Here is a 20,634-nt window from a genome sequence, read left to right as displayed (position 1 = left end):
CACCTACTATGTGCCAAACACTGAGGAGGGATGTGGGAAACCAGAGCTGAGGCAGACCTGTTCCCGCCCTCATCAGGCTCCCAGTCTAACTGAGGAGAGAAACCACATGCACCCAGCAGGCACACACCACCCGAGGAGTCTAAGCTGAGAGCCAGAGGAATGGTTCAGGGCAGATGTGAAGAGAAAAGAGGGTCCACTGTTCTAACCCACACCATCCCCTCCCTGACCCTGATCCCAGCACTGGACGGATGTGGGGACATAGTGATGTGGGAGACATAGACCAGCTCCCCAGGTCTAGCCTGCAGTGTGAGTTCTAGGTGGGACCTGAGGAAGCAAAGACTGCCATCCCTGGGAAAGGGGGAGAACCTTGGGCCAGGAAGTGGGAGCTGGTGCCCATCCTTGCTCTGCCTCTAGATCTTTGTGCAGACTTTCCAGGTCTCAGTTTCCTCATCTGACCCTGGGGAGGCTAAGCTCCTTTTACTCTGAAGGAGGTTCCCACCAGCTGAGCTTCTGGGCCTCAGTTTCTCTTGACCACAAAGGGGACAGTAATCCCTGTCCATCCTTGGGAGAGCCTCCCAATCAAGAGATTGTTCTTTTCCTCCAGCTACTGCCAAGAGGAGATGAAGAAGCCCCAGGAGTTTGTGCAGAAGTGAGGGGACAGGCAATGATTGACTGTCCAAGGCAACAGGGGTGAGGCAAGTGCTTTCTGCTGACCCAGCATCTCACTTATATCTCTCCCCAACTCCCCCCACCCCATTGCACCCCAGACTATTCCATGCTTCCTGCTTCCCGCTCAGTCCTATGGTTCCTCCAGGGATGATTTAGGAATGGAGAGTGGCAGCCATCTTGTCAGGAAGTTGCAACACCTCCGTTCTCACATCTACCCTGCCAGTCTTCAGACTTGGTGTACTTCACGTCCTGTACGGACCCATCCCATTTTGCCCTCAGAGAACGATGTAGCTGTGCCGTCTCTGAGCAGATTTCACTCACACAAACTCCCTGGAACATGGTGGCCTCCCAGCACACCCTCCTGTACCCTGAAGGCCTCGCCTTCCAGAGAACTCATCACCCCAGTGAGAGAGTGGACAGGAGGGAGGTTAGCCCCCATCACACCCCTCCCCTTCACATGCCCTTCTCAGACCTCCAGAGAGGTCAGGACAGCAAGGGTTGGGCGCCACCTGGTGGCCACGAGCTGCACTACAGGCCACCATCCTCTTCACCCCTTTTCTCGTGCCCCACCCTCTCTGGCAACTCAGGCTGATCCCAGACCCTTCTCTGGGGCCCCAACCAACTTGCTCACCACCCCTACCCACCACAGTCCTGCGGAGGCAGATGGTGACCCTGCCCTCCTGAATCTCCTTCCTCTATCTCGGAGAAAGAGCCCTTGGAGAGGAGTCAGGCTCACACCAACCTTGGCCGATTACTTAAACTCCTGAACCTCAAGCTTCTTGGCTACAGAATGAGACTAATAGTATCTACGCCACAGAATCGTGAGGTTTCTGCCCTGCAAACCAGTTCATCTGTACCGGTTTGCAGGGCAGAAATAGAGACACAGATGTAAAGAACAAACGTATGGACACCAAGTGGGGAGAAAGTGGAGCGGGGGTGGGTGGTGGTGGTGGTGGGATGAATTGGGAGATTGGGATTGACATGTATACACTAATATGTATAAAAAGGATGACTAATAAGAACCTGCTGTATAAAAAAATTAATTTAAAAAAATAAAAGAATCGTGAGGTTTCAACGTAATATGAAACCATTAAGTTGGGAGGGCAGGGCAGCCACTAGAAGCCCTGGGGCTAAGCCTTGGGTTCTCTAACCTGGTGAGGGCTGCCCGTGGCTCTGCAGATGCATGGCCCTCCTCCCATCTGTCCTCCCACCCCCTCCTCCCGCCCCCTCCCCTGGCAGCCCCAAACAGCTGCCCCGCCCATCTTCCCAGGGAGCTCACCTCCTGCTAGAGGCTCCACCCAACACCCAGTTGCCGGTGAAGGTGGTGCTGAAAAGCTGCCCGGGGCTGCTCACGAGCCGGTTCGTTTCCCAGCTCATTTTCCAGGGCACTTGCCAGTCCGCCCTCTGTCCTCGCCCCCATCCAATTGGTCCAATGCGTCTTGAATTCCTCCTCCCTCGCCTCGCCCAGGGCACGGAGCATCGCCCTAGAATGATCCCTGCCCAACCTCTCCCGCCCAGTCCTTGCTCTGTCCTCCTGCTGGAGCTTCTAAAATGCTTGTCTGAGCCACTCCCCACTGAAAACCTTTCCCTGGCTCCCCGCTGCCCACAAAATCAAGCCGAACTCCACAGCTTGGCATTCATGGCCCTCCCTGATCTGGCCTTGGCTCCCCCTCCAAGTCTCCATTCCCTGTGTGCCAGCCACTCCACTCCCCTTCTCCGTGCATTTGTAGGAGCAGGTCCTTCTCCCAGGGGTGCCCGACCCCCTTTGCCCGCAGGAAAATGCCTGCTCATCTTCCAAACCTTGCTGTTCTTCTCAGGCCCCTGCCTGGGACCATAGGTATCACGGCCTGTGTCTCCCCCACCGGGCTGTTAGACCCTCCAGACCAGGGACAAGGATGAATTTAGCTCTGGGCTTCAGCGTAGGGTCCCGAGTGCATGAGGAAATATTTGTGAGTTGTTCAATTTGGTGGCAAGGAGGGAGGGCCTCGAATGGGATTAAATGTCCTCAAGGGAGTGCTGGGCTGGAGACAGCAGATCCAAGGGAGGGGAAGTAAGGCCCAGGGGTGGGCACCCAGGATGTGCTTCCACTTTGTCCAAAGGCTTGTGGAAGAGGACACACACGGGGACACACACACACACACACACATTCGGGGTTGGGGGTCACAGGTAGAGGAGCACCTATGTCAGCCCGCACCGACACTGGCTTCAGCTGGGCACCATTAGAATAGTCCTCCCGTGTCAGCTTTGGGCCAGGAACTGATTCATCCCCACCTGGGGGCCCACTGGTCAGCCTGGGTCCTGTGCTGTGAGAGGGCAGACAGACTGGGGGAGCCCAAAGCAGGGGCTGGGCAGGGGAGGGGCCTGGACCCCATGGCCCCAAGGGGAGGCTAGAGCCCTGGGACCATTCAGCCCAGAGGAGCAGATTCCAAAGCATGACAGACTGTGGGGCAGAAGAAGCAGACAGGCTCTGTGGTCCCAAAGGCACGGCTGGCACCCTGGGGCCATTGTGGGTGGTCTCAAGATGATCCTGTCTCTCTCCTCCCAGCCCTCCCTCTCCTAGGAAAGGAGAACCCAGTGCTCAGTCCCTTAACGTGCCAACCTTTACTGATCTGGGAGAGATGAACAGGGATAGAAGATGGGAGGGGTATAGGCAAGTGGGGAGTGGGGTATGGAGACTGTGCCAGTCAGGGCCTCCTCATGGTCCCCAATCTGGGACCTGCCCCTCTCTGTCTGTGCAGAAGCAAACACTCTCACAGCCAGGAGAGCAGGGAACCCACCCCGCAGCCATAACCCAGGGCTGTATCTGAGGTAGAGTCAGACTCAAGGTTACCCCTCTGGCTGGATTTACAGGGACATAGACAGGCATCCCCGTGGCTCGGAGGGGGTTCAGAGGCCCAGGCCTCGGCTGTATGGGCACTCATGACTAAGGAAGGCCAGCAGACAGAGGGTCTAGGAGAAGTAGCAGGTCACCTCCTCTAGGCAGCCTCCTTGATTGCTTCAGCCCCTCAATTCTCCCTTTCCAGTCCACAATCGCTGCCCCACGCTCAGGCCTCTGTATCTGCCATCCACGCCTAAGTCCCTACTATCTGTCACAGGACTGGTCCGGGGATACCCCAGCAGGTCTAGGACTCCCCCAGAAGAGGGGCTAGGCAGCAGAGGTGGGACCTCCAGTAGCCTGAGAGTTCTAAAAGGCATTTGCCTCCCCCAGGGCTGTTTCCCCGCCCCCGCCTCCAACCCCACATACAAAGTCTGCAAACAGCCCTGTGGGGGAGGGTTGGTAGAAAGAAATAGATTTATTCCCATGTACAAAGCGGTCAGCCCACAGGACCATATACAACAGTTGCACAGAGTCCTAGAAAAACGCATCTCTCTAAAGGCAGCTCAGAATAGGTAAGGCAGGTGGCCCCCTCCCCCCAGCCCACAACACTGTACTGAACAAAACAGAGAAAGGAGGAACCTGCGGCTGGGATGACCCCAGAGGCCCAGCCCTATTGGGTCTCCCTAGCCCCGGGGCACAGGTGGATATGGCCTTGAAGAGGAGACAAGCCCTACCAGGGCTGAGGCCAGGTTCCCCTCTGGCTGCAGGAATGCAGGAGGGGCTCGGGCTAAGGGGGTGCACTCAGGGGGCCACTGAGGGACTCAGTGTCGGCTCTCTGCCCCAGGGGTCCAGGGACACTCCATGGCCTCTCCTGGGACTCCACAGAGCTATGGGGACTTTGATCTAAAAGGGGTCTTAGAGAATGGATTGTCTCACCCTCCTGTTTCATCCAGATAGGGGAAGGGACTTGCCCAGGGACAGCCAGGATGAAGCACTGCTGACCCATGATGGGCCTGCCTCCCAGCCCAGGCATCCTTCCTGCCCACTGTTCTTATCCTGCTTTCTTCCTGAGCCCCCTCTCCCAGAGCACTGAGCTGCCCCCCTGGCAGCTTCCTTATGGGACCCCTTCATCTCCTCAGGTCCCAGTCTCCACTATAAGTACAGTGGCAGTCCTCAGGGCCACCTGTGGCCCCATCGCTATTTCTAGTCCTCCAGCCAAGCCGATGACTGTCTCTAAGACCCACACTCTGCCCACTCAGATGTCTCACCTTCTTGCGTGAGGATCCTGGGGGGCAGGGGGTGTCCTCAGAGGAAAAGGGCACAGATCTGGTGGGGCAGAAATGGGGCCCAGGAGAAACCATCCAGGCTGCCTTGGAAGAGTGGCCTGAGGGGGGGCACTTGCCAAGGTGTGGTCAGAGGTGCAGAGCAGGGCGCACTGTTCATTGTCATCCCTGTGCTCTCAGAGGACAAATAAAGTCCTGGTGAGGCTGGAAGTCTTCCATTATACAGACGAGAAAGCTGAGGCCGTGGAAGGTCGGCCTTGCCCGGGGTCACATGGGAAGTCCTGGTCTAGAATCCAGGACCCGTGGCTCTGGTCCCAGGGCATGTGGCCAGGCCAGTGGAGAGTTGTGGGAGGAGGCCTGGGTGAAGAGGAGTCCCAGGAGGGACTCACTCAGCATTGAGGCTGCAACAGCCATTGATGGGGGCCCCAGCACCATCCAGGTCAGGCACCTCGTACTCCTCGTCCAGGAAGTCCAGCGAGTTGTTGCTTGGGAGGCCGCGGATGGTGAACTTGTGCGACACTTTGGTCCAGTGCTCACGGTTAGAGGCCACACGTTCATACAGCTCTGCTGCTTTGGGGAACAGGTCCTGCAGCAGCCTGGGGATGTGAGGGCGCAGGGTAAGAGGTCAGAAATTAGACTGTGAGCAGCAAGAAAGATTAGGGCTGGACCACAGGTAAAACTTCCACAAGAGTATGAGGCATAGGACGGGAAGCACAAGGAGAACATGGCAGTCTCTTTCCATAAGGGACCAAGGATGAAGTGAAGGGCCCATTTAGGGGCAAAGCAGCAGAGGTTGTGCCCAGAGGCAGGGAGTGGATGAGCTGGAGCAGAGCCAGGCCAGCCCACCACTTGTGTCTGCTGTGACAGCCACAGCCAGCCCCATCCCACCCACCCTGCTGTCCCTGGCTGGGGTCCCTAGCAGGCCCCACGAGATCGCTCACTTGTAGATGGGCATTGCGATGTGCTCCATGAAGCTGATCTGCAGCTCGGGGATGTAGGCCTTCTCACGGTCCATCATCTCCATCGGCCTGTTGCCCATGGCCTTCTCCTGCAGGCATCAAGTCGTCAGGCCTGGCCCTCTCCTTCCTCCATAAGCACCCGGATCAGGCTAACCCAGCCCTCCCGGGGCCCAGGCTAGGAACCCTCCCCCAACCTGGACACCCTGCGGTCACTCCCCACATACCAAGTCTCCTTGGGAAAAGAACTCTTTGTAGATCAGCTCCTGAAAGGTCAACACTCTCATTACCTCCTGTGAGTGGGATCCATCCACCCACGCTCCTCCACAGCCCATTCCCAAGGGGGCAAACTGAGGCACTGTGACCTCAGGACCTGCCCTCACCATCTCCGGCCTGGCAGGGGGATGGGCCCCAGATGGGAAGGAGTGGCTGGGTTCTGGCCCACCTTCCACCAGCCACTGATTTGCTATGAGTGACCCCCCCCAGTGAGTCCATGCCCCTCCCTGAATCTCCCCACCTGTCGCCCTGAGGGGGTCCAGGTTCCTGTCTCCCCCACAGGCTGAGCTCAGCACAGGGAGGGTGTTCAGGCTGCGGGAGCCACACAGAGCCAGGCAGGGAGTACAGCCTGCGCCTTCCCAGGCTGGGGCAGCACTTACTGCAATCTTCCTCGTTGTCTTCCAGCCCTTGGTCTGGTCAGAGAGGTCACAGGAGGTCATAAGGAGGCAGAGAAGGAGGCTGTGATGCTGCTTGTTGGTTCGGTCATAGCCCACTGTTGGGGAGAGAACGGGGTCAAGGAGAGGGCCCCAGCATCCCAGTACCCTCTCTCGGAGGGCAAGGCCCCAGGGCCCACCCCAAAGTGGTCCAGGGAATTCAGCACCCTGGATGGGAGCCAGGGATGTAGGGCTGGGTCTGCCTGCTGGGTTGATGCCAGAAGGGGTGGATCTAAACCCCTGGGGATGCTCTCCAGGCGAATCCCCCTCTTGGTGGTCCCCCCCCATCCCTGAGGCCTGGGCTAAAGGCAGGCACCTTCGGCCATCTTTTGGAGATCCTTGAAGATGCGGAGGTGGTGGGCCAGGTCTGTGGCCAAGATGATGTCCCGCATCAGGTCCAGCATGCGCTGATAGTCCTGGGCCAGGGCCAGCGGTGGGGGAGGGCGTCAAGGCCTCTGACCAGACACCCCACCCTCGCCCCCAGACCTCAGGAACCTCCACCCCTCGGCTTCACTCCTTCTCCTGTCTCAGGCCAGCTCCCAGCTCCCATTTCCTCACCCCCAGCCCCACCCCCGGCCTCATCACCTTCCGGGAGAAGTGGTCAAAGATGTTGCAACCGTGGGTGTTGAGGATAGCGATGGCCTGAGCGAAGTGGTGCCTCTGGGGGGAGAGGAGTGATGGGGGTCCAGCTGGGGTGGGGGGCTTCCCTCCTCACTGACCCCAAGAGTGGGAGCAGGCCCGGCCCAGCCCCAGCCCCCAAGGTGAGCTGAGCAGGCAGAACTGGGGAGTCGGGGGTGCGGGGCCCGTTCCCTTTCTGGGCTCTGTTTCAACCGTCTCTGTGACCCTGGGCAAGTCCCTGGCCACCTCTGAGCCTTGGATTCCTCAGCTGTCACATGGAGGGACACAACAAGGTAAGCTCTGAGGGCCTCTCAAGCTGGAACGATTCTGAAATGATCCCTCGGAGTCCTGGACACTAATTCATGCAGCCAGCATTTGTGTGCTGACAAGGAAGGGTGGTGACGAGGCGAGGGCAAGGACCCTGTCTCCTGATGCTGAAGGGCTGTCACTCAGAGGAGGGGCAGGTAAGCCCAGGGCACGGAGGGCAGAAGCAGGGCTGCCACCATGCCTCCCAGGAGGAAGCGAGCCCCTCGTCTCTAGGGGTGTGCAAGCGGGAGCAGCTCTGGAGGGGGCCTGCGGGGGCCGCGTGGGGCAAGGCGAGCTTGGAAGTCTGACTCCCACTCTGTGTCAAGCCCTCTGCCAGGGAACTCCTTGTGCCAAGCCCTCTGCCAGGGAACTCAGAGATGTCCCCGATTCTGTCCCTGCCCCCAGGAGCTCCCATCGGGGGCGTGCAGACCCACCCACATCAGTCTAAGGCAAAGCTGAGTATGATGGCAGTGAAGCCTGTGCCCGGCTGGGCGGGGAGGGGGTTTCATAGGGTGTCCCCAGACATGCAGAGAGAAACATGCTAAATGCAAGTCCTCCCTCGGCAAACCTGGGCTCAGGCGGAACCTGCTGCCTGATTCATACCCCCAGCCGCACCTGCACCCCTCCAAGCCCATCAGGGAACAAGAGCCAGGCATGCCCTGGGGGTGGCTGCAGCTCTCATAGCCTGTCTGAGGAGGAGGGCTTGGGAGGGGGACGAGCTGGGCCACAGTCTAACTTAGTAAGTCACTGGCTTTAAGGGGACAGTGGAAACGGGGATATTGGGCAGAACGGTGGTACCTCCATGACAGAACCTTCTGAGCTGTAGAGCGCGGCCAGCACAGATTTCTGGAAAAGCCCGAGAAAAGTCCATCACTCCTCACATCCAGAGGCAAGTGCTGCCGTATTAGGCTCAGAACTGCCTGCTCCTCCCGCCACCTCCCAACGCCTGCTAGAGCCTCCTCCCATCTCTAAACCGGCTCCTGGCCTCTCCAACTCCTGCCTCTCCCCAGGCTGGAGCGGGGAGACTCCCAGACACCTCGGGGAGGGTGCCCACTGTGACGAGGGCAGGGTCTCACCGAGGCCACCTGGAAGGAGTTGTTTGTGCCTCTGTGGTCCAGGTCGTGACACATGCAGGAAATAAACAAGGCAAAGATCTCCATGTCCCTGGTTGGGAGGAGACACAGGACAAGGAGGTCAGCCACTGCTGCCTCCCCACACTTCCAAAGGAGGGCCAGCTGGACGAGACGTCCAGGATAAGGGGAATAGCTCAGTGGTTGAGTATTTGACTGCAGATGTCCAGGAACCGCCTGGACAGGAGCTCAGGACACCTGGGTCCCCTTCTTGGAAAGGGGCCTTGTACCTTTCTAACTTGGCTGTTAAGAGGGTCCCGTGAGGCAGTGTATGTAAAGCCTGCCACACAGGAGGTGCCACCCTGTCCCAGGGAAGGGGACCCCACCAGCTACCAGATGGGGGGAAGTGCAGTCACTCACTCGAGGTAGTTGGCGAGCTCCAGGTTCTTGTAGAGCAGGTAGCAGAAGTGGGAGACAGAAAAGGCGTGCATCCAGTTGTGGTAGGGTGGATCCCGGTAGCCCTTCTTCACCATCAAACAGAACCTGGGGGAGGGGAGAGGGCAGCACAGGGGCCTCAGGCTCTCCTCCTCCAGGAAACCCTCCAGGCTCTGCCCTGCCCCATTCCTTTCCTATCCTGTGGTCCCAGTGTCTGTGAACTGCTTCTCACTCACAGGTCCCCCCCACCCTCACAAGAGTGGGCCTCCCCTAGGCATCCTCAGACAGTCCTTCCCAGAGCGCAGGGGGCAATGGATGTGAGAGTAGAGTTAGGAGGGAGGCAGAGACGGGGCTGCCTGCACGGAGGGGAGGGCTGGGGACACACACCGGGCCAGCGTCGGGCAGTCAATTTTGTAGTTATTGATGAAATTCATGTCCTGCAGCATGCTGAGGATGGCCTGGAGAGAGTGGAAAGGAGGGATCAGAGGCATTGTCAGTTTCAAGATGGGCCACCCCACCCCCAGCCTTGGCCCTTCTTGGAGCCTCCAACATTTTGGAGTCTTGGAACTTTAGCTCTAAACTAGAGAACTATAAAACGGTAGAGCCAAGCACTCTCAGAGCCATCAACTTATAAATATGACATCTAAGAACTCTTGGAACCAAGTTCACACAAAATCTTAGAAAAACAGGGAGGGAGGTGCCAATCCTGAGGCCATCGTTGGTTCCAGTCCAGCCCCTGGCCCCTGGGCAGGCCCTGTGGCCCATGCTGGCAGACCACATGCCCCCTCCATCTCTGAGGAGACTCTATAGCCTTCTTTGATGACTCTGTCTTGCCAGGAAGTTCCTATGCACATCTAACTTCAATCTCCGGCTGTACACTCTCCACCTCCACATTCAAGTGGGACAGGCCAGCTCACCATGGAGGTGTCATCCTCGGGCAGAGAGCGAGGAGTGTAGGTGAAACAGGCAAAATTGGAGTCAATGGCAGCCACAGGCTGGATCCCATCATGGAGAAGTTTGGTATATTCATCATCAGAGACCTAGAGGGAACCAGCCAGGGTATTAGAAGGTGGCCTCCACCCAATCCAATGTCTTCAACCTCAACTTCCCAAAGTGGCGGGGACCTCCCACTCTGAATGCACACCAGTCGGGCCATCCACTCCATGGGTTATCATTGGGCAGGAGAACACCACCGTCCCCTCACCATCCTGCAGCCCACCTACTATGCCTCCTTTCCAGTGACCACCCTCATCTGTAACAGCCTATCCTTGTCAAAGACAGAGAACACCTCTTCATGACAGCATAGGTAGCCTTTCATGGACAATAAATTAAAGATTCCTTCTTTTGGGAGGACCATCCCAGAGTCTAACCTCAATCCTTCCTGCTACAGCTTTGACCGCAGCCACAAAGTCTGTGACGCTTTGGTTTAGACACAGATGAGAGGAATGTTCAAATGAACAATGACCACCACATACTCTGAATTAAAGTCTGGGACAGCTTTTCTAACACAAGGTCTGGGAATGGGACTGCCCAGGAATGCATGGCCGCTGTATTTAAGGGATATGTCAGAAGGGCCCTGGGTGGGCTTCCCAGCCTTCAGTAGTTCCCAGGATGGGAATTATCCCTGGACATTGGGAACACCTGGCTGAACCAATTCTTCCCTGGGCTAAGTAGTGCTGCCAGCCTTGGGGCTGAACCAGAAACTGCTTTGAAGGCTGGCTGCCCCGAAGGAGAGCAGCAGAGCAAAAGGCGAGGCATTGCTCTGGGTCTATCTTCTTTTTTTTTTTTTTTTTCTTGCGGTACGCGGGCCTCTCACTGTTGTGGCCTCTCCCGTTGAGGAGCACCGGCTCCGGACGCGCAGGCTCAGCGGCCATGGCTCATGGGCCCAGCCGCTCCGTGGCATGTGGGATCTTCCCGGACTGGGGCACAAACCCATGTCCCCTGCATCGGCAGGCGGACTCTCAACCACTGCGCCACCAGGGGAGCCCTGGGTCTATCTTCTTATATTCAGGAGAGGATGATAAGAAAGCCCAGCCTGTCTTGGGTGCCTGAGGATTTGGGGAGGCAGGGGAGGAAAAGGTGGGCTACAGGGGACCCTGAGGCCCTGACAAGGAGGGCAGAAGCTCCGTGCAGGGCTCACCTTCATGTGGTACATCATCATCTCGTTGGCTAGGTGGCTGCGATACTGGGCCTCATTCACTTTCTTGTATAGGAGGGACTGCGGGGAGAGAGGGAAAGATGGGGCTCAGGCAAGGTGGCTGTGAAATCTCAGAACGTCCAGGACTGGGACAAAGGGATCAGATAGAACCCCTGCCCCCTTCCTGTCCCATGCTGGGCCCAGTCTGAGCCTTCAAGCTCCAGCCCAGAGTAGGGGGCCCCCTCCAACTTTCATCCAGACCTCCCCTTGCCCCTCCTTCCCAGTGCCTCTTAGCACTTGAGCTGGCACTTGGCACACTCCTGAGCTTGCCCCAGGCTTCAGTGATGGAACCTGAGGCCCACAACAGAGAGACAGAAGCAAGGAAGGGGGACAGCGTTGGGGGCCTAGGGGTTGGATTCCTGGGCCAGAGCTGCCAGCCTTGGACAATGAGACCCAACATATCCCAAAAAGAATAACCAGGAGCTTGGGTTGAGGTTGCTTCCAGAGAATGGAGGGAAATAAAACAGATCTCCCATAGTCCTGGGAGGCTAACTGTACAGGACAGGAAGTAGTATCTCTGATGTTCTGATGGGAAACTGAGGCCAGAGGTGACCAGTAGGTACTGAAGATTGCACAGCAACCCAGCAGCAGGGCTCTGAGCCCCAGGGCAGGGCACGGACCCGTCTGGACAGAGCAAGGAGAGCCAATGTGGAGAGAACAGAGGGTCCTGTACGCCCCTGTCCTCCTCACATGTGCGATGCTGATGCCACAGTAGATGGAGAAGGCTGTCGCCAGATCCTCGTCAAACTTGCTGAACCATGGTCCGTTGATCTTATTTACCAGCTCGGCCACACCGATGACCTCTGGGGACCAAAGAGGGGCTAGGATGAATCAGTGGATGTGTCCGACGGAGATCTGCCCTCCCAGGGTGTCCTCAAGGGACATCACGTATTTGGGAAAACCCATCCCTTCAGCTTAGGGACACTAGGGTGGTGGAGAAGGCTTGTGGAACGTCCGCTCGGCTCCGCCCCATCCTGCTCAGGCCCCACCCCACCCCTCCTCCCGGAGCCGCCAGGACCACGCACCCTGGTTCTCGTTCTTGATGGGAAAGCAGAGAATGTTGCGCGTCCGGAAGCCGGTGCTGTCGTCCACACCGCGGTAGAAAAGTGGGTGTGCATACGCGTCCGGGATGTTCAGAATCTGGCCTGTGGTCGCCACGTGGCCCGCGATGCCCTGGTCGGCCGGGATGCGGATCTCATAGCTCTGCCGGGCCAGGGATGACGTACAGAGGAAGTTGGTGGCCGGTCGCAGAGCGGACCATCAACCATCGGGCCTGCTCCACAGCGCCCACTGCGTACTCCCGGCCCCCAGGACCACGGCCACACCCTCTCTCCTCAGGGCCCTGCCTCACCTCATCATCCACCACGCCCCCATCAAACACCTTGGCCACCAGCTCGTTCTGATCCAGCAGGAACACAGAGCATCTGTGGAGAGATGCCTTTGGTTCACAGAGCTCTGACACCCCTCTCCCGCCACCCCTCTCCTGCCACCCCTCAAATCTCACGACTAGAGGCAAAGCCTGGATTTTGAGGCCTGGAGGGAGAGACTCTCCTCAGAGCTGGCTGACTCCAGACATCAGTCCAGATCGATGATTTTTTTTTTTTTTTTTTTGTGGCGCCTACTCTGTACCAGGCACTGTGTTAGGAGCTGAGGACCCATGGCCAGCAAAGTAAGCCCCACTCCTGCTGTCACTAGATGTCACAGTCTAGTGAGAGTCACAGGCATGAAATAAAGAATCACAGAAAACGTGATGGGGTCCCACAAGAAGACAATGGAGGGGAAAAAAAGAGCGGAGGAAAGAAGAGGTCACTACTGAGGCCCAAGGCCTCTCTCGCCCCACCCCGGGGTGGATTCACTCACATCTCAGCATTGCTGAGGTTTCTGGCCTCTGTGATGATCTCCTGGAGCAGCACAGAGACGTCATCTGTGGGAGCAAGAAGCATGGGGAACAGTGGTGAGACCAGGCCGGAGTGCTAAGGCCAAGCCCGCCCACCTCCCCTCCTCAAAATGCCACCCCTCCACTCCCACCCCACAGCCAGGTATGAAGGAGGGCAGTGCACTCACCCAGGTGAGTGAAGAGGTTCTTTGCCACTTGGAGAAGAGCCTGGAATGGAGAAAATGGAAATCACAGGGAATCAGGTTGCAGGGGGTCACCCTCTCCAGCCCCCTACCTCCATAAGCTCCAGGGTCTTCTCATTCCTCCCCTAGGGCTCTCTGGACAGACTGGAGACTGGCAGAGTCTAATTATATCATTTGGCTACTAAGTGAAGGAGTGGGAGGAATAGCCCCAGTGAGGGTGCATAGACATCCTGAGTCTGAGGTGCGCATGCACCTCCAGCTCTAGCCACCCAGCTGTTGCGGTGATGTCCAATCTGAACACTAGAGGGCGATCGCATACAGTGCCTGCAGCCAGAGGTGCCGTCTTGAAGAGCTACTGTCCTCCTTTTTTTTTTGGCGGTACGCGGGCCTCTCACTGTTGTGGCCTCTCCCATTGCGGAGCCTCCGGACGCGCAGGCTCAGCGGCCATGGCTCACAGGCCCAGCCGCTCTGCGGCAAGTGGGATCTTCCCGGATGGGAGCACGAACCCGTGTCCCCTGCATCGGCAGGCGGGCTCTCAACCACTGCGCCACCAGGGGAGCCCTGTCCTCCCTCTTTATGAGGCCGCCAGAGCATAGGTAGTCTCCCTGCCACCAGCCCCCAAAGACATGGGCTTTTCCCTTGTGGGTGACTCAATGGAGCTGAAAGCTGGGCAACGTGGTCTCCGAGAGAGGCGCCACTCACCTGGCACTCACACTTGAGCTTCTGCTCCTTCTGGAAGGCCAGGGTGCTGGTGAGGACCGTGCTGGTGTAGTGAAAGCAGTGCTGGATCACACGCTCATCCTGGTCTGTGAATCTGGCAGGGTGGGGTGGCGGGGGTCACCGGAGAGGGACAGACCACAGAATGCTTGCCCCATTCTGCCTTACTTCCGTTCCTCCAGGAAGCCCACTTGGAAATCCACCAGCAAACTCACTCTCCTCTGCTGGGGCTGCTCACCGCACAGGTGGCTTGGGCCAGCTTCCCCCTCAGACTGGGGGCTCCTGAGCGGGGGGTGGGGGTGGGGGGGGAGTTCTAATCCTCCTCTGACCAAAATGTGTTTTCTTCCTCAGACTATTGCTTCTCGAAGCCAGAGCCATGTCTCCCTCCTCTGACTTTAGACTTACCCAGACTGAGGTTGAGGCTCCTCCCTCAGACTGGGGCTGGGTGTTCTGCTCTTCTCCAGGAGCCCCTCCAGCCTCAGGGAGGGGCGGTGGCACTGCCCTGTCTTTTCCAGCTCCTGTCACTGTCCTACCCTCCTCCCTGCACTTTGCAGGCCCCGATTTGGTGCCTCCACAAGTCCTGTGGTGCTGTGGGCAGGGCAGTGCCCATCAGATTCATGGAGCTGGCTCACAACGGACAAGATCAGCCCCAAATCCTGAGGAGGTCATTCAGTGGGGTCACCAGATGATTTGTCACCAGGGAGCTCGGTGGGACTGGATGGACCAAGCTGGAGGTGGGACCTGGGCTGGGGACGTGGGTAAGCCTCTCCAGATGGGGATCATGGGGAGATGCAGCATTCCTCAGAGATTCTGACCATTTCTCAGCCCCCAGATTTCCCTGCCTAGTCCCTTCCCCATTTTGGGGCTGCCTTCAGTGCTCCTCTCTGCCGGGGTATCCTCCACGCGTGCTTGCCGTCCAGTGATTTGGATCCAGACCCCAATCCCCACCACCCTGTGTCTGTCTGCCCACCTTCCTTCTCGTGGCATTTGAGCCCTCTCCATCTAGTCCCACCCACCTCTCTCCCCTCTTCTATGGGCGTCTCTCAGCTTCAGCCACAGTAAGATCCTCATCGTTCTGAGAAAACCTCAGGCTCTTTCACACCTTCATGCTTTTTCCCACACTGTTCGCTCTGCCTAGAATACCTTTCCCACCCTCCTCCCTCTACGCCCTAAAAATAAACATCAAGTCTTGAAGGCAGGGACCATGACTGTATCATCCCCTAATACAGAGCCTGGTACAGGGGAGATATTTGGAAAGTGTTTGCTAAATGCCGTAACTGTACCTCTGCCCCTGCCACCCGCCCCATCGCACTCCCAGCTAAAGGGATTCTGGAGTCCCTTGTCTCTGGGCTCCAGGCAGCTTCTCTGCAGTGTCTGCTCTGAGCTGAGCGCCACCTTGGCTCATGCAGTTGTTCAGCACTCACTCCCTTAAATATGTGGAACCCAGAGATGACCTTGCCCCTGCCCTGGGCCTCAGGGCTGTCACCAAGTCCCCATCTCGTTTCCCTTCTGATACCACCTCTCCTCCAGGTCCAGGGCCACCTCAGAACCCAAGGCTACAGCTAGCAGCCAGAGGTCACAAACCCTGCTGGACCCTCCCCTCTGGGAGCATAGGGCCAGACACAGTGGGTACTCAATGTGTGTTTATTGAATGGCACAAATGCTCCCACCACTAGGATGGGACAAATGACACAGATCCTACATCCCCGCTGCCTCAGCAGGTTCTGCCTTGTCCCTGTCTTTATTTTCCCAGGCCCATCCAACTGCCAATAGAGCTCCATGCTGGCAGGTCCTGCTACTCAGACCTCTGACACCCAGATCTCTGCCCCACCCCTGCAGGCCCCATCCCTGGGCTTCTGACACTCTCTAGTCCCAACATCTCCAGTCTCCACTTCCTGCAGGAGGTCCGAGCCCTCAAACCCAGCCTGCTTGCTTGGGCCCCAGGGGCCAAGCATCTTGACAGCATCTCTCTGCATCCTGGAATCAGAATGCAACCCCTCACCTGCCTACTACACCCTACTGCTAGGCCTGCTGGACCAAGTGTGGCAGCATTCACATCCTAAAGCTGCACCCTGGACAGACACGGCTGATCAATCACAGCACTGTTTCTCACTAAACTAATACAATGCTTCAGGCAGCTGCTACCAATTAATGAGTTGGTGTGGGACATGACATCTATGATACGACTTCTAGGCCTCAAATCTGACCTCAGTTCTTGAGATACGGACTAAGCTTGTTTACCTGACCGTGTGTCCTGCTTACCCCTCTGTTTCACACGATTCCTACAGCTGCCCTGTCAATGCCTCTAAGGACCCTCAGCTTAGCCCAGCCCCCATGCCTATTCCCTGAGTCACTGTCCACTGGGTCGGTGATGCTCTGCGGGTCCCAGAGAATTCACCTATCCTAGAGCTCATCGCTCCTCCATCAGGCAGTTCCCAGCAGAAATGCCAAAACAAAGGATGGCAAGTGGGGGAAAGGCCAGTAGCAAAAAGTGGATAATCCAAACTGCAGGAAGTGGGCAAAGAGAAGGGGAACTCGCCTGGACCGCAACATGATTTTACAAAGTCAAGATGGAGCAGCGGCCAAGGGTCTATCGCTCCCATAATCTCACAGTCTCTTGCACAGACAAACCATTCAACCTACCGCTGCTGGAATAGTAAGTACTCCCTTCCCAGTACCCTTCCCACGCTGTTACCCTAGTCGAGCCCCGCCCAGCCTCTCAGCTCCATCTCCTGATCCACATCACTCCACCCAGACTCACAAGTCTCCTCCAAGCTTGTTGAAGGTGCAGGCCAAGGCCACCACCTGGTCAGTGGCCCGGCTGATGACAGGGACACAGAGCATGGCCTGCACCTCGAAGCCCAACATGCTTTGCAGCTGTTGCACATCCTCCTGCAAAGGGGAGGCAAGGGGGAGGCAAGTCAGGGCAGGGAAGGAGGAAATATGCTTCCTTCCCCCGCCCTCCACCACACTCTGCAACAGGAGGGGCTGAAGGGCTCATGCAGGGTGGGAAATGCTATGACATGCGGTGGGGTCTTGTCTCCCCCCATTCCTAGGCTGCCCTGGCCCAGAGGCTCTGGCCCTGGGGACTGGGCAGTGGGCTCTCCCCTTGGCTCCCCGCCAGTCCAGCCAGGCCATGGCTTACAGAGGTGAGATCTTTCAGCTGGATAGACTTCTTGTCTTCCACCACCTGGCCCAGTCGTCCCATCGTCAACTGGGGGAGTGAGGAGAGCCAGTCAGGGCCCAGCTCTTCCCAAGATCAGGCGATGTCAGACCTCTTCCCCGCCCAAGTCTGGAAGTTTCAACTACCTCTTCAGTCAGTCCAAACTGTGGGTGGAGTCAACACTGAGGAGTGAGGGTGGGGTGAGGGTGGGGGAGTAGGCTCTTGACCAGAACCTCCTATGGAGGACTTGAGGGTCTTCCCTAACTAGGAGAAAGGAAAGCAGAACCCAAGGATTCTCACTGATCTTAACAGATTCTAAGACAGCCAAATCCAGAAATACTCCAACAGAAGTGAAATGGTCGCAGGTGAGTCTTTCTGTAGACTGTGAGAGATTTCTCCTAATGGCTCCTGATCATGAGAGGTTGGGATCTCTCACAACATTTCTAAGTAGACCTCAAGATCCAGATAATTCCATCAGATTCCAAGAGATTCTAGCAGATCCCAATCTCTCTGGGCAGATCCCAGGAGAGCCTAGACAACTTTAACTGCTTCTGCAGACTCCCACACAGGGGGTGCGGGACTCACCGGAAAGCTGATTTCTTCCTCCAGCACTTTATCTCCAATCACCTGATGGGCAGAGCGAGGTGGACTGGTTAAGGATGGGCAGGGTTTTTCCTCTCAGAGACCCCGGTCCCTCGCCCTGCTCCACAGTGGACCTGGGCCCTCACCTTACAGGAAAGCTGGAGACTGTCCTCAGATACCAGCAGGAGGCAGCAGCGGGACGCCTGGGTCTCCTGCTGCAGCTGAGAGGGAGGGACACAGCGAGAGGCTGACCGTGGATCTGGGAGCAAACCCACTCCCCACCCTCTGGCCTTTTTGAGGTTCCTGGGGTAGGTGGGGAAGAGAAGAGGGGCAGGACACGGGACTCTGAACTGAGATGGACGGCTCACAGGGACCTTGGTCCCAGGAGGGGCACAGGGACTCACGTATTGGAGGACTTTGAGCTGCAAGGAAGAGGCATCCAGGTCGTAGAGTTCCCCTGCAATGGCGGGGCGCGGGTCAGAGAGAGAGGGCCCACAGAATCCCCCAAGGGTGCGCGCCACCCTCAGGCCCCGCCCACCCATGGGCCCCTCCCTTCCAGGTTCGACCCCGCCCTTCCCCGCCCCCAAGGACCTGCCCCAGCCGGGTCCTCACCGCAAAGCTGCAGGATCTTTCGGTCTTGGTCTGTGTACGGAACCCCACCCTTCTGGTCTCCCGCCGCCCCCTCTGGAGTATTCTGGACCGCTTCCGGGGCCGCGCTGGGCCCGCGCTGCTGCAGGGCCTGGACCCTCTTCAGGGCCACCAGGGTCTGGGACGGGCGGAGCGGTCAGCAAGCCACACGCCCCACCTTTATCGCCCTTTGCTCGAGCCCTTCCCTCTGCCTGCGGTGCCCGTGGCCCCCACCCCCCACCCGCGTCCCAAACAACTCATCCCTCAGCGCTCCACCCTCCTGTGGACTCCCACTGCCCCCAGATTCTTACAAGGCAGAACAGGGTCAGATTTCTCCGTCTCTAGCACCCACGGGGAGTCGTAAGTTCTTGTTAAAGTCACAAAATCATAAAATCTCCAGGAAGAGCCTCAATATCATTATGTAGATAGTCCTTCCTAAGTATTAACAAAATATTTGACTCCCCTTATTTCACCAGTACCCTCAGTAGGTCAGTGCTATCCTTATCCTCATTCTCAGATGTGAAACTGAGGCTCAGAGAGGTTAGGTGACTTGCTCCAGGTCACACAGCCCAGAGGTAGTGGACTGGAACCCAGGTCTGTCCATCTCCCGGGCCAGATCATCTTCCCATCAGTTGTGATGAGGGTCTTCAGCAGCCCTCATCCTACCCCGGCCCTACCCCCACTCACATGCTTCTCCACGGCTTGCAGGCTCCACTCCTCACTGTCACTCAGCTGACCACAGTGCACCTGGAGGGGAGTGACAAGGGGACCAGCTGTGACCTACCTCCCCTAGCCTCTTGTCTCTACCAGAGTGCCCTCCCCATGCCCGGCACACACCTGTCCCCATCAACACATACACACTCCAGTCTGTGGGCCTCAATAAGCCCATCCTCTGACCAAGCAGATGGCTTCAGGAAAATCCCCTCTTCCAGGAAGCCTTCGAGGGCTAATCCAAAGAAGTGGAACTTTGCTGATCTCTGCCTTTTCAACTACTGTTCCATCTACAGCACAATCCAGGTGTACAGTGAGGGAAACGGGGTGACCCTGGACCCCTCTCCATCTCTCAGTCTATGGAGCCCTTCAGGCCCTGATTATGGAATCAGTGGTATTAGCCTCAGCCTCCCAGCTCCATCCTTTCTGAGTTGGGATTTGAGCTGCCCCTAAGTCTGGGGTAGGGGAAGAGGTCCACCGTTTGTGATGCATCTGCTGTGCCCAAAGAACTTGGGAGGATGGAGGAAGGAATGAATGAATGGAGTGATAAGGTGCTTTGCCTTGCATGTGATTCTCACCAACAAGTAAGGCAAGCTTCCACCTTGCAGATGAACCAAGGCCCAGAAAGTTTGAGTGACTTGCCCAAGGTCACAGAACAGAAAGTGGCAGAGTTGGGACAGCACCACCCACTCCCTCCCCTTCTCTGCCCACACCTTCCCTTCTCCAGATCCCTTCTCATCATCACACCCATCACCCTGTCCCTCTCCAACTTCCCTGTGTCAGTCACCTGGAATCCCCTCAGCCCATCTTTCATGCTCTGTGAAGTCCCTTCTCCCAGCCCTGCTTGGGTGCTTGGTGAGGAAAATGAAGGGGGGAGCACTGCAGGCCCTGCCAGCAAGCCTCCCCACCTGCGTCACCAGCTTCCTGGGCACCTACTCAGAGCTGCTCACCACCTGCAGGGCTCACCACAGTGCTTGCACTGGGGTCCCCTCCTTCATCCTCCCTCCCCACTCAGCAGCCCCTGCCCGCCTCTGCTCTAAGTCCCCTGCCAGGAGCAGATGGAGAGGAGGAGACCAGCAGGTGCTCAGGAAGCTCACAGTCTGGCTGGGGTGGGATGGAGTGGTGGATGTGATGAAGGGGGTGCAGAACTTCATACCTGAGGAAGAAGGAGAGGGCAGATTGAGTGGGTGGGAACTTATAGGCTGTGGGAGCTCAGAGGGGGAGGGCACCTGGGGGCCTTCCAGAACTGGGAAGACAAGCAGAGCCCGGAGGCGACATTGCAGGCGGGAGGCTGTCCTGGCAGTGCTGGGTAGTAGGTGGTATGGGGAGCTGAGGACCCGGGCAGTGGTGTGGTCCATGGTACCACAGGGCGGGTGCAAGTCTAAGGAATTGGACTTCAGCTTGATTGTACTGGGGATCCACAGCAGGCTTTAGCATCTGCGGACCATGGTCTACAAGGTAGGGGGAGTTGCGGGGAGCAAGACTGGAGGCAGGAAGACCTGGAAGAGGGCTGGGCCGCCAAGGGTGGTTTGAAGGTTAAGCTCTGGATGAAGCTCCATCTATGACTCCTATAAGACAGGTTGTTGAAAGGCGCTGGGAGCATGGTTCATTTGCATATGGTTTACAGAAACGTGTGGGCATTTTACTGTTAGTAGACGGGGGAGGACATCCTTCTTGTTCTTTCCACCTGGAC

At 57.5% G+C, this 20,634-nt stretch overlaps 1 protein-coding gene across 9 annotated transcripts in view; it reads right to left on the bottom strand.

The window, feature by feature from the left end:
• Nucleotides 1-3,943: 3,943 nt before the first annotated feature.
• Nucleotides 3,944-20,634, bottom strand: part of PDE2A (phosphodiesterase 2A) — a 102,267-nt gene continuing 85,576 nt past the window's right edge. For 8 of the 9 annotated variants that reach the window (XM_032640815.1, XM_032640818.1, XM_032640817.1 and 5 more), the window contains 25 exons: nucleotides 18,918-18,977; nucleotides 18,216-18,369; nucleotides 18,008-18,060; nucleotides 17,750-17,824; nucleotides 17,607-17,648; nucleotides 17,004-17,072; nucleotides 16,620-16,750; nucleotides 13,844-13,955; nucleotides 13,127-13,166; nucleotides 12,923-12,986; nucleotides 12,414-12,486; nucleotides 12,088-12,265; nucleotides 11,753-11,865; nucleotides 11,006-11,083; nucleotides 9,783-9,905; nucleotides 9,253-9,323; nucleotides 8,851-8,973; nucleotides 8,437-8,524; nucleotides 8,159-8,206; nucleotides 7,022-7,096; nucleotides 6,753-6,852; nucleotides 6,383-6,495; nucleotides 5,954-5,992; nucleotides 5,712-5,818; nucleotides 3,944-5,366 (listed from right to left, as the gene is read on the bottom strand). In XM_032640815.1, the coding sequence (XP_032496706.1) occupies nucleotides 5,156-5,366; nucleotides 5,712-5,818; nucleotides 5,954-5,992; nucleotides 6,383-6,495; nucleotides 6,753-6,852; nucleotides 7,022-7,096; nucleotides 8,159-8,206; nucleotides 8,437-8,524; nucleotides 8,851-8,973; nucleotides 9,253-9,323; nucleotides 9,783-9,905; nucleotides 11,006-11,083; nucleotides 11,753-11,865; nucleotides 12,088-12,265; nucleotides 12,414-12,486; nucleotides 12,923-12,986; nucleotides 13,127-13,166; nucleotides 13,844-13,955; nucleotides 16,620-16,750; nucleotides 17,004-17,072; nucleotides 17,607-17,648; nucleotides 17,750-17,824; nucleotides 18,008-18,060; nucleotides 18,216-18,369; nucleotides 18,918-18,977 (2,340 nt within the window). In that variant the 3' untranslated portion in view covers nucleotides 3,944-5,155. Of the gene's footprint in view, nucleotides 5,367-5,711; nucleotides 5,819-5,953; nucleotides 5,993-6,382; nucleotides 6,496-6,752; nucleotides 6,853-7,021; nucleotides 7,097-8,158; nucleotides 8,207-8,436; nucleotides 8,525-8,850; nucleotides 8,974-9,252; nucleotides 9,324-9,782; nucleotides 9,906-11,005; nucleotides 11,084-11,752; nucleotides 11,866-12,087; nucleotides 12,266-12,413; nucleotides 12,487-12,922; nucleotides 12,987-13,126; nucleotides 13,167-13,843; nucleotides 13,956-16,619; nucleotides 16,751-17,003; nucleotides 17,073-17,606; nucleotides 17,649-17,749; nucleotides 17,825-18,007; nucleotides 18,061-18,215; nucleotides 18,370-18,917; nucleotides 18,978-20,038; nucleotides 20,098-20,634 lie in introns of all 9 variants that reach the window. The other variant, XM_032640822.1, reaches the window with a different exon arrangement.

The sequence above is a fragment of the Phocoena sinus genome, chromosome 8 (genome assembly GCF_008692025.1).
Source record: "Phocoena sinus isolate mPhoSin1 chromosome 8, mPhoSin1.pri, whole genome shotgun sequence".
Classification (NCBI taxonomy): Eukaryota; Metazoa; Chordata; class Mammalia; order Artiodactyla; family Phocoenidae; genus Phocoena; species Phocoena sinus.
The sequence above is the reverse complement of the archived record's forward strand: the minus strand, read 5'-3'. Positions and strand labels throughout refer to the sequence as shown.